Source organism: Anomalospiza imberbis, chromosome 5 (genome assembly GCF_031753505.1).
Source record: "Anomalospiza imberbis isolate Cuckoo-Finch-1a 21T00152 chromosome 5, ASM3175350v1, whole genome shotgun sequence".
Classification (NCBI taxonomy): domain Eukaryota; kingdom Metazoa; phylum Chordata; class Aves; order Passeriformes; family Viduidae; genus Anomalospiza; species Anomalospiza imberbis.
The window spans coordinates 35174681-35187599 of record NC_089685.1 but is presented as its reverse complement, the minus strand read 5'-3'; the positions used below and the strand labels follow the sequence as shown (position 1 = coordinate 35187599).

Below are 12919 nucleotides of genomic sequence, written 5' to 3'. Positions count from 1 at the left end.
GCCATGTAGGATGATTTCTGGCTAGCAGTTCTGAGGTTGAGAAATTTGTCTGTCTTAGAGATGTGATAAACCCCCCCTCTTTTGAGATTGCTCATAAGACAGGAAAGAGTCGGATGCCTGGTACCTTCTATTGGATGAAAGAAAACATCACCCGGTGGCCTGGAATTGCTGATCTAATACAGTGTCTTTGCACCCCACTTTGAGAGCAATTAACTGGTTGAGTTAGAAGCTGAACATTAAAAAAAAAACAGTAGCAAATGCATTTTAGGTAACCTTGCACCTCTACCTTCCTCTCCTTGGTTATCAATCCAGAAAAATGTCTGTGGCTGAGAGGGGTGTTCTGATATTGTACTACTGCATGATGTTTCAGTCACTTTTCTGTTGCCCAGTGCCCTGGGGCTGTAGCAGCCCAGATGGTGAAGGTGTGCAATAAAACAAGGAGACTGCAACAGCGAGTTTTGAGACTTCTTTGGATATGTGTAGACATCGGCATGGGTACAAACAATCTCAATTTCAAATGTGGGAAATTCCTCCTCTGGGAGCTTGTGGGTACCTGTTGAGGTACCAGCTTTCTTAAGAAGGATAATACCTTCTGTAGCCTTCATTATCATGGGGTGTGACATGGAAGACCACAACTAAGACTCCTGTCTTTTCATGAAAACAGTTCTCTGGAGAGAATGTAACTTCATCAAAGTTTGGTCTTTCAACTAAAAATCAGGATTAATAACAGAAGCATCAAAGTGGAAAATGATTGCTTAAATTTAACATTTCTGGGGAAAAAAAAGCGCTGCTTTTTAATTTTAAGCCTGAACTGGAAGAGTTGCAGAACTATGTGCCCTCAAAGTCTTCCAGTGCTTTTGCGGGCTAAGCATGGAAACTTCTCTGGAAATGTCAAATACTTGGGAGGGTAGGGAGACAAAGACAAATCCATTTGCTGACCTGTTCCAGACAGGCAATTACTGAGAATATCTGAGATGAATTCTAGGTAATATTTTGTGTAAAACCCGGTGTCAGCATCAAGGAGTCTATAAATACTGAAATACCTTATAAATAAAATTTAAGAAATCTATAAATTATGTTGGAAACTTCTAAAAAATTTCATTGATGCTACTTTGCTGTTACTTGTGAAGTCCAATTAATTTGCTTCACTAAATTGCAGCTTTGCAGGTTGTTAAGGGAGAAAAGATGGTTTATTTTTTCCATCTGTCAACTGTTTAAAGTGCTTTGTGGGCTATATTATATTCCGCCCTATTTTCCACTATCAAAGCAAATGTCCTTTGAATTTCACAGGAATGACAGCAAGTGATACAGTAAATAATGCTTGCTTTGAAATGTTCTTCATGACTGGTGTGGCATGGGCAGTGAGATAGCACCCGACCTGTTCTTAATTTTGACTATTTATGTCTGACAATGCAGCAGTAAGAGCTGCTTATTAACAATGATATCTAAACAAGAAAATAAATGGAATGTAAGTTTTATCTATAGTATTCACTGCAAAGGGTTGTGTTACAATAATCCAAATAAAAGAATAACAAAAGCTTTTTTTTCCATCTGCAATGCCAATTACCCTTTTTTCCTTTATTTAGCAACATTTGAAAATGGAGGTCTGCAGCTTTTCAGTGGCTAGTAATATCAAATATGTACTAACATGTTTGGGAAAAACGTAAAAAAATATTATTGATATGTCATTGCCAGTTTTTGACCAATCCCTGCTTGTTCAAAAATACTGAAATTATATGTCAGTTGTGTTATAAAAAGGGTGTAATTAAAAATGACTGTACTAGAGAAACAAAGATACCTATTTAAACAAATACCTGCATTAAATGAAAAAAAGTTTGTCAGAAAATAAGATGACACTTGAAAAACATAACAATATACATATGTAAGAAGTTTTTGAATATACATACGTATTAAAAATCACTAAAAGTTTTCTTGATTTAAACACAGAATGGAGATATTGATAATGTGTGAAACACAAAATCCAGAGATTTCCTGCTTATAATCTGCTTCTAGTCTGTTTTAAAGAAATACATTTGCTCAAGGTGACTAATAGGGATGAGAGTATTCAAGTGCCTCTTCGAACTCTGCTGCCAAGTACTAAGTTGTGACATGTGAGTGGTTGTGTGTTCCTCCCTTTCAATCAAAGTACCTGCACCGTCTTTTGTGCTTGACAGAAATAAATGCCATTTCAATTGTTAGGACTAGCAATCCGGATAATTTGTGTTCACACTAGATTTCAGAGGAAAATTATAGACTATACAACAATACAGATACCCTTCTGCTCAAAACTACATCTCAAAATCAGCTTGTACTCATTACTTCCTTGATCTTCTTGCCACATAGGGAACTAGAATCTTATGCAAACATTGCCCAAGCTCTGGAAGCTGAACTCATTTATTAATCAAAGCAGCACATCAGCTCAGTGGTTTTGACTACTGAGCTACAAAGACTTTTATAAAATTGGAGAATATTTTAATATTGTTCAGTCTTATTTTTTTGTCTCAGTGACATAAAAAATTGTTGTTCATTTTTTCAGGTTTTCAAATTTATTTTTCTTGTCAAAGGCAAAATTCACAATTCTTACATTTTTTAAACTTTTGTGCTATTTCTCATTTTATAGTAATTATTATATCTGCTGTCTGAATAAGACTGATCTGTTCTAGAGATAAGTCAAGCCTTAAGAAATTTATGAATATTTGCCACTCAAACTTGTCATACCTTTCTACATACTGGCAATAGTACAACTTGGACAATAAAGTGGAAGAAATTGTTGCTTGTTCCTGCAACGCATCAGCTCCTATTCTCTGTACCACAGGCCATTTAACATCCATTAATGGTTCTATCAATATTGACACCTATACTGTCATTTTTTAGTCTGGAACTGGATAATAGGGAGAGCATATCAGAAATACCCTGGATGCAAAAATTTGTGATGAATTTGCATTATGAGTGCATATGGAATATTAGTGTGTGCATATGTACGTATTGCGCACACATGCACAATTAAACATGGATACTTCTGAAAAAATGATTTTAACATAATCCTCTCCACATTGATTAAGGTATCAAGGCAGTTGCTATGGCTTGCCCTTTTGCATGACTGTCTTTCTTGAGGAAAAAAAACACAAAAGGAAGAGATTTGAGTACCATCACCAGCTTTTTTTTTAGCTCCCACTTGTATGCTAACTAAAGCAAAGGGTTAATGAGGCTTTGAGAAATCATGCCACCTGCAGACCTAAACATAATAAAAAGAAGAAGTTGTTATCTTATAGCAACTGCTTTTGAGAAGGCTTTTAACCTCTTAATTACACTCTTGAAAAGACTCCTGCTATTTCAAAGGCTTCAAGAAATAATTCCTATTGTAAATCAGAAACCAATGCAAAACAACCTTGTGAACAGAAAATTCCTAGACCATATGAAACAAGAAATTGAATCTGTGCACACCTTTATCTGGCAGGCACAACCCCTTTTAAGCAAACAAAAGAATAATAGTTTTCTTTTCCTCAAAGAGGTCTCTTTTGCCAGTGATCGTTTTTCAGGTGATAGTAGTTTTTCTGTACAAAACTGTATCGTTCCATCTTGGGTCTGCTAGGCAGCTGTCTAAAGGTTTCTACTGACCATTCCTATTCTCCCTCTGTTTCAATTCAGTCCTTTAAATAGACTGCACAAATTCCAGTTTACTTCTTCAACTTCTTCACCCAAGGAAAAAAAAAACATTTGCAACAAAGCCTGAGTGAGACTGTCATTTTGTTTAGCAACTGTATTGAAAATTCTACAATCTCTTTCAGAGTAACAAAGGAACTCTTGTTGGCTTGGCTTATCATGTTTTGGTCCAGAATGTATATAGAGTGATCTCAGCAAGATTTTTTTGTTTGTTTAGCAGAAACAAAATCTAATATAGTCACTAGACCAGCATTTTCTCATGACTTTTTCAAAGATCAAAGGAGAGAACTGTAACCTCAAAAGTATATGGCTGAGATATTTCTGTCTGTGTCTGGTCAATAAAGAAAAAAGGCACTGACCAAATAACAATTACAAGGTAATTAATTCTTAGGGCTGTTTCACCTTTAGAAACCTTAACAAATGCTTTGTATATTAAGGAGGCAAATGTAGTTCAAGAAAAGCATAAGAACATGGGAGCTATTACAGTATAATGTGTGTCTGTGTAGTATAAGTTATACACAGATTACATGATTTTTCTGAAAATAAACTAATTTCATTAATTCTGGTCTTCAGATTTTGGCTGAACAAAATGTACATAAAATATATTAGCCTTCTGGTGGAACTTCTTTACTTACACAAAAAAAATTTCTTCAACATAGCACATTTCTCAACCAACACAACTCTAACCAGATTGGTAAAGACGCTCATTCTGTCCTTGCCAATGTTAGACTTTTACCTGTGATGTTGGTGATCAGTGCACATTGTAGCAACATTTCTTGTGAAAGCTATTTGAACTTCTAGATTGAATTCTTTATTTGGATCTTGAAATATTTTAGGAAAATAATTTCATTTGAGAGTAATTCTGTGACAATATAAGGTGGTGAACTAAAGCACAGAGAAGAGTCATTCGACATTTTCCTCTGAGCAAACAAATACTTTTCTGTTTTCAATCATCTAGATACTTCATGCTGCAGATTCAAAATTAGTAGCTCCTTTAGAAATTGTTGTGATTTTTTTTTTTTGTGTCAGGTGGCAATACAATTTTGTGGGTAGTTCAGAAACTAACTCAATTTACTGCATCCTCTCTTTAGACAGCAAAAACATCTTTGTGGTTTCAAAAAATGAACTGCAAGTGCAGCAGAAGAAACTCCTGATGCCGAAGTGCCTGAACAAGAACATGGCAGATGAAGTCCAGTATAGATAAGTGTCAAGAGAGGCACTGAGGGAAAAGCCAATTCAAACTTTACAGGACAAGTTCTTTAGTAGCTCCTAACATGATAGAAAAAAGTCCTGCAGTTGCAATAAGAATGAAAACAACAGCTTAGCATTCAGAAAAGGTTAAAAAAAATACACAAAACAAAGTTTTGAATTAGTAGGAAAGCAAACAAAAACACATCAATTTTTGCCCTGTATAAACCCATGGTGCCAAGCACTTTAAACACTCTGTACAGGGCTTATCTCTCCTTCACTCATCTCACATCAAATACATGAGAACTGAAAAAGAGTTCAGCAACATGACAAGGATGAGGTGACAGAGGAATGAAAAAGCTTCCACATGAGAGACAATCCTAACCGATTACATCTGAAAAATTGACTAATGGAGATGCAAGAAAGGTGTATAAATCTGGTGTACATGAATACTGAACTGCTGCTTTCAGTTTCTCCTGATGCTGCAGAGAACATCAAATGTGGTCAAAAGTTCCAAGTACATATCAGAAGGTACCTCATCATGCTAGCCAATCAGCAGACATGATGTCACCAAAAAATCATGAGTGTTTCACTGGCTCAAACTGCAAATGTACAAACCCATAGAAGAAAACCCTTTAGCTATCAAAGCCACGATAGACTCAGTGAGTCCCTGAGCACAAATCTCTGGCTTCTGGAACAGTTTACCAAAGCAGTATTATACTCTTTGCTGGACTTTATTGTTCTCCTTTGGCACCTGTTATTGCAGGCTGGTTGCTGGGCTAGGTCAGCTACTAGCACAACCTGGTACAACATTCTTATAGGGCAGAAACACATCGAAATAATTTCATTCATACCACAAAGCAGCCAATCTTCACTCTTGGTCTAGCAGTTCTGGCAGCGGTTCTGTTAAAACTGAAGCTCGTGGACTGAATCAGAATGGACAGTCAAGAGCTAAAAATACAGAGGCCTGCCTGAAGCACAGAATATAATTAAGTATCTTCCAGTACACATTGTTTCATGAGTTATTAGTGTTTTCCATAGTGCTTAAAAAGAAAAAAAATACACCAAATAAAGAAAAAGAGAAGGGAGTAATTTGGGATTCCTTCTCTTCCTTGGAAAATAACACTAACAAGAAACCATGTTCTTGACAGAAAGCATTGCAGGCCAAGGAGTGTCTTCTCAGATGTTGAACAAATCTATAATGCTGCAAAGAAGCTGCCAGTGTCATGAAATTACTGGAATGAAATCAATTGCTTTTGATGTTTAATTGACAGTACAATTCTCTTGAACAGCAGCTAAAGAGAATTAAAAGAAAAAGTTGATTCAGCACATTACAAAGCAATATTAACAGATAATTATTAGGTAATTGTATAATACTGCTCATGCAAGGCTGCAAATTGATTAATCATGTATACTCACAGAGACTGCAGGCTGCGCAGGTTCTGGAGTGCTTCGGTAGGAACCTGGCGTAGCTGGTTATTCTGCAGCATCCTGTATTTTGAGTAGCACAAAAGCCAGAATCACCACAGTAAAGATAATTTCTTTCAACTGCAAATTTCCTTCTAAGCTTACTTTCTTTTTACTGGTCCTACTTCAAGATTACAAAGGAAGTTACACAAACAGTCCATTCCCCTGCCCCTGTGAAAGGCCCACTCTCTTCAAAGCAAACAAATACCTGTAGCATATTAGCTTTGTTAACAGCCAGCCATCAGCTTTGAGCAGGATTTTCAAAGCAGCTAAGGAAGTTAAAAGAATAAATCTGATTTGCTTTCAGTAGGGCTTATAACTTCCTAATTGCCTCCAGTGATTCTGAAATTTTCATTCTCATGCACTGATATTGTTCTCCTTCTGAAGTGATTCTATTTTGATAAAGCTGTAAAGGACTTACTCTTGAAATCCTTACTCAGGAAAATACAATAGCAAATCAATTCTTAACTGTGTGAGACATTTATGATTTAATTTGAATAAAATTTTATCTCGATAAATAAACTGCTAATATTTTTTCAGTGAAATAAATTTTCTCAAACGAAAGGTTGCTAGCAATGACTTAACAATTTTTTTTTCTCAAATATCACATAATTTATCTTGCAAAGATTGCAAAATCACTTTCCACTCCTAAAGAATATTTTCCTCCTTTTGAATATGGTTTCATTCATACTACTTAACACCCTTGTTTGGACGAATTCCTACATATATAAATAGTCTATGTGGATAAATCTGAAGTAGTATGTGCTGCCTTCAAAAGGAGGCATATTCAATGGGTCATTGTAAATGAAATAATTTCTGGCAGCCTAAATTTGCTTGGGCCAATAAGAGTCAGAGTTTGCCAACTTAGAAGTAGATGGAGTGGGAATCTCTTCATACTTCTCTTCCTGCTAAGTATTTTTTCAGTAGAGATTTGTACAGTAGCATCAGGCCTGGCTTGACGCTGCCTAGGAGGCTGGTGTTCTTGCTAACAATACAGTTTCTGTATAGTAATACGGTTTACATGGGCAAAGATCCCCTCTAATGTAAACACTGTGACATGTAGCCTGCTAGTAATTTTAGTTAAGTGTATGTACTGTCTTATTACTCCAAATAATACAATTTTGTAATATTTTAAATAATTTAACTAATCGTCATTACATTGCAAATAACAATATATGAAATGTGAACTGTTTCAAATTACATTGTGTTGTATACAATAACATTTTTTGCCCCATGTCTCTCAAGAAAAGGAAACTGCCAGTTTTATGTGATAACAAAAAGTTCCGCTGAAATCAGGAATTTTGAGATAATTAAAGAAACTATTAACAGAGTCAATTTTTGCCTTTGTTATTGTACAGAGACATCTACTTGATGAGCAAGTTTTTTTTAGAAGGCTATTAATGTTTTCCAACTTTTGTTTAGGATACTTTCTATTTGAAAAAACAAAGATTTAATGATGTTCATATGTATCTTCAACTGAATTGTTCAAAATGAGCTGATCAAAATATGTAATTTACTTGATCAAAACTTCACTGGTTAATTAGTTCCCTAGAGCATTTAGGAAATCAGAAATATATCAAACAACACACAGTTTACTTACAGCACTTTAAGACTGAAAAGACCAGCAAATGCTCCCTTAGGAATGTATGTCAAGCCATTTCCTGCAAGACGTCTGCAAAGTTTGAAAAACGAAAAGAGTGAATAGCTTTTCTCTTCATGTGGAATTAATTTGGTTGCTAAAAAGTGCAACACAGCTATGTTTGAGTGACTGATGCCAGAGGCAGTAGTTTAAGGGCCTAGTTTTGTCTTAATACACTTAAAAAACACCCCAAAAAATCCCCAAAACCCTCAAACAAAAAAAAAAAAACCCAAAAAAAAGGCACAGAAAAAAACCCCAAAACAACAACAACAAAAAAGATAAGTCTGTAACTTCACTGTTGATCCACTGAAAGCTGGACTGCAGAGAAAAAATTCAATTTCATTGCAAATTGGGCTTATGGTTTAGAAAGTACATCGAATTATTCATATTCTTCTCAAGGTTTAGAACAATCCCAACTAAAATACAGACATAGTGACAACCATTAGCATCATGGGATTTACAGGTATGCACTTTTGGAATTTTGCATGTATGATTTCCACGAACATTTCATTCATTTGCACAAATATAAAAATATATCTACAAAGCAATGATTAGAGTTCATTCTGAAATAACTACACATTAAGCTGCTTTATTGGTGGAATAACAGTTTCCCCTGTGAGCAGATGTGTAATAGGTTGGCAAAACATGTATTTGTTAAAATGTGTAGGGCTTTTTTTTCCCCTACTTCTACTGCACCTTGGTCTCAGATTGCCTGAAGATATTTTACATACCTAGGTATGTACACCAAATACCTCTGTAAAGTATGTTACTCTGACCAAAAATAATTAAAAAAAAAAACAAACCAAACTGCATCGTTCTGTAAGGCTTGTGTCTAGGACAGACAGAATCTATTTGATATGAAATAATAGCAGTTCCATGTTCCCCATCAGTACAACTCCAGAGGATCAATTACTCAAAGCCAGGCTGGATGGGGTTTTGAGCAACATAGTATAGCGGAAGGTATCCCTGCCCATGGCAAGGGGTTGAAATTAATGTATAATAATATAATAAATAAATATAATAAATAAATATAATAAATAAATATATTATTATTAATAAATAATGCCCCTTCCAACCCAACCCACTCTATGATCTTGCATTCAGCCTTCTGACATCACAATTCAGCCTGAATTTGCTGTGATATCTGTACCCTACTTGGAAACCTCACTGGTAAGGGGCAACTTCCTAGTTAAGTTACTTTGAGTCAATAGGGCCCCAGTGTATACTCTTGGCAGACAGAGCCCACACATTGATATGATGTAACCCCCTTATCAGAACAAGTTAAGCCAAGTGGAATTGTACACCCCATCAGCCAAGATATTGCACACCAGAATTGCAGAGCCCAGCTGATGTGATACCAGAGCTGACATTTGATTCAGCCTCTGGCCCCTTAGGAAAGAACACAGGACTAGTTCCAGGAAGTTCCTTAGGTACCAAGCTGCCAGAGAGGAACCTACAGCACTGAAATAGGCACCAGATTTGCCAATACTGCTCATGGAGAAGGACGAGTACTTTTGACTGGAGACCCAAGGATCCAGCACTGACTGGCCCTTAAATGCTGTCTTTTGGGATGATCTTTCCCTGAACTAACTACAGGGTCCTGTGCACACCTTGTTTTTAGCCGCTGCTTTCATACTGAAAATAAAAAGATACATTTGGCTATACATTGAAAAAAAAAAAAAAAGAAATAAAAAGAAAACATCTAGATCTTAGCTCCAGAGACTTATCAGGAATTTTCAGTTAGTGGAAGAGGTTCTTTCCTGTACAGATATCCTTGCTGAACTATGTAACCTGTAATGCTGAGCTAGCTCTGTTACACAAAGGTAATTGTGCTCTGCAATGACAATCAGCATCAGGCAGAGCTGCTGGGCTTGTGTCTCACTGCAGAGTGTAGTGGAGTCTGATGTCCAGACATCTGAGAACTGGGCACATGCAGCTGAATTCCTGCAGGCAGATGTGCAAACCAAACCTGGTTCACTCTCACTCCAAGATGAGGCACTCACAGGCTCAGATGTGAGGGCCTTTTTTTCAGATGTGTGAGGGCCCTCTGCAAGCTTCAGCTTTCATTCTGAACACAAATGGGAATGACTTTTGGGTTGTTCTTGGATCAAGCAGGCATCTGCAAGTTTAGGCACAACAGATTGTGCTCCTGGAAATAAATGCCTTTTGTGGATAACTAACCAATAGAGGCTGAGACCTGTCTAATTCTGATTTCAGTTCTTGTGATATGATTGTTTAATAGAAAACCTAAAGACTACTTCACCAGTACAGCACCTTTTTGCTCTGCCTTTTTAATGACATGATTGGACACGATTCTGGACATGAGCTTGGCATGGACCAGAAAGTTATGGGTTTACAAAACCGTACTGGGAAAAAAAGAAGGTGCAGGTATTGAGATTTTCACTTCAGTTACTGCTGTGAGTGTCATATGAAAAACTTGGTAAAGAGCAGAGAACTAAAGCCACTTGTTTGAAGACTCAAGAGTATGCTCTTTCTGGCCTCCACCTCTTTTTCACTCACAATTGAGGCAATGCAAACTGCCAAATGCACTACATGTTAATACCCCCTGTTTGAACTTAATACTCTTCATAAAGTGGGCTAGCTGAGAAAACCAGACCTATTTAAGAGCTCCTGGAGAAGGGCTGTGCCAATTACCAAGCATGCATCAACTGGCTGTAAATGCAGGGCTGCGACAATGTGATTGGGACACTGTGCAGCTTTAAAGTTTTACTTCAATGGCTAAACACTCACTTTTCCCAGCTTTGGAGCACCTTTGTGGCTTTCCACAGCTAGCCTAAATGTTTGGCATTTTTTGAAAATGTACAGCCATGTTCCTGAGCCATGTTCTGAGTGGTAGTTACCTGAACTGTTGAACCAAAATATAATTTTTAATACTTGGGGTTTTTCTCAGGTTCCAACACTTTTAAAAAAAATTTGCTTCTTTTCCTTTTAGATCACAACTTCTTAATTATTAAAAATGTCTTGTACAAACAATTAAATAGATGTAGAAATAACATGTTAAACTTTTTGGTAGGCACAACTCCTTATGAGTTATTTTCAACCTCAGGTCATGCTTGAAGTTCTGCTTTGAATATTTTTCAATTTGAAAAGACCTCTCACTAATTTTACAGACAGTACTTAGAATGTCTGTAAATCATATCTTATACGATATTCCTCTGCTGATGCAGCAGCAGATTATGCTCTTCATGTACAGCCCTACGTATTAGAGCATAGGGCTACATCAAGTATATCACAAATGCCATATGTGGATATGTATGTCCATGTAGTTCTCTCACCAAGCAACCTGACAGTGTTGGAAAAGGCAGACATCTGGCAACAATTATTTTTGATGTAACTATGCTGTCTGGCCTTCATTTACCATGCTAAACCCTTTTCCATGATGCACTTTTCATGATTTTTCTCTGGAACAAGCTCAGCAAAAGCACCTATCTATTCCCAAGACATGGGATGAAACCACTTCTGGCACAATAGTAGCATCTTCCCAGCCCATTAGAATTCCCCAGTACTGCAGTATTTGGTAAAAATAAGAATAAATATTCATTTGGATGGCTGTCTAATTCTTCTAGTATTGCTGGATAAAAGTTAGCACATCAGTCCTTTATGGCATGCCTCAAAGCTCAGGAAATTCAGTTTATTTATTCCTGATAATTTGTAATGTCTTCCTTGCAGCATTTCCCTGCTATTTCTATTCTATTCTATTCATTTTCCTGTGTTTCTATTCTCAGCCTTGGCATAAGGGAAAATTCATTCCTTTGTTGACACTATCGTATGCATCAAGTGTCTACCAGGGTTCACTCTTCTCTACTCCAGGTATTTTGTTTTCCATTACCTAAATTACTTCAGGGAAGCTGCGCAGTATTTTACTGAATTTTGGATGTACTTTGAATAGTAATTTTAGTCTGAATGGGTAAGTATAATTTTCCCTGAACAAATGAAAATGGACACAGTACATGTTTCTATAGCTGAGCATTTAGTTAATAATTTCTGAGAGCAGAAATGAAATTGCTTGGATTTAGAACTTATATAACCAAATGGTTGACTTTAATTGAACAATTTTGAATATCCATTTTTAAAATTTCTTTTATTTTAAGCATATCTGACAGTTTAAAAATCTCTCATATTAGAGATATCCCATTAAGTACATTCAGGCTTAAATATATCACATATCTTTAATGAAAAAGTAATCAAAAATAATCCTATTTTTTGCATTATGTTGTTTCAGATTTAGATTTTACTTGCAATGCTTTGAATAATCATTCAAATTAATGGAGGCTGGAAACGTTTACAGAGGAGAGCCACCACATATCTCCTTCATCACCTGTTACCTGCTATGTTTGGAGTCAGGATACTTTTGGCTTAGGCATAGTTTTTATATTACTGCAAGTTTCTTTCTAAAAGATCTAAAATAAATGAGCTGAGAGAAAAGCAAGTGGCCTCCATACTTTTAAATGACAGTAATTTATAAAATATCTTTCAATGCCACTGAGCTGCACTGGCAATCAGTGCTCACTGTTTGAACAGTTGTAGTGCTGGAGGTCATGCTCATGACCTATGGTCAGATCTAAGAAAAGGTGTGTCTGGTTCTCCTTTGAGTGCTCCCCATCTGTTGACCCCTTTGACAAATTCTGACCTCTCCTGCAGTTCTGAGAAATGGTGGTCATCCAGTCAAAAGAACATTCCCAGTTCCAAAAATTATCTGAAACTTTTTTCTTATTTTCCTTTGATTGTCTGAAAAGAAAAACCTCATTCATCAGAAAGAAGCAAATAAATATGAGTTGTGACTGAGAACAGTCAACTTTACATTTCTAGTACAATAATTTTTCTTTGCCAGCTCAAACCAGCTTTTGGTGTGGATGTTTTCTGCACCAGGATAAACCTTACCTGGTGCCAAGCATCTCCTCTATAACTACTGGGATGAAGGTGAACTTGAAACACTACAAA

General features: G+C 36.4%; 1 protein-coding gene across 1 annotated transcript in view; it reads right to left on the bottom strand.

The window, feature by feature from the left end:
• The window catches only part of LGR5 (leucine rich repeat containing G protein-coupled receptor 5), a 92815-nt gene that overhangs the window by 31877 nt on the left and 48019 nt on the right, over nt 1-12919 (bottom strand). Inside the window, exons 3-4 of the mRNA XM_068190215.1 lie at nt 7919-7990; nt 6271-6342 (exon numbers count right to left, since the gene is read on the bottom strand). Of these exons, the coding sequence (XP_068046316.1) occupies nt 6271-6342; nt 7919-7990 (144 nt within the window). The remainder of the gene's footprint in view (nt 1-6270; nt 6343-7918; nt 7991-12919) is intronic.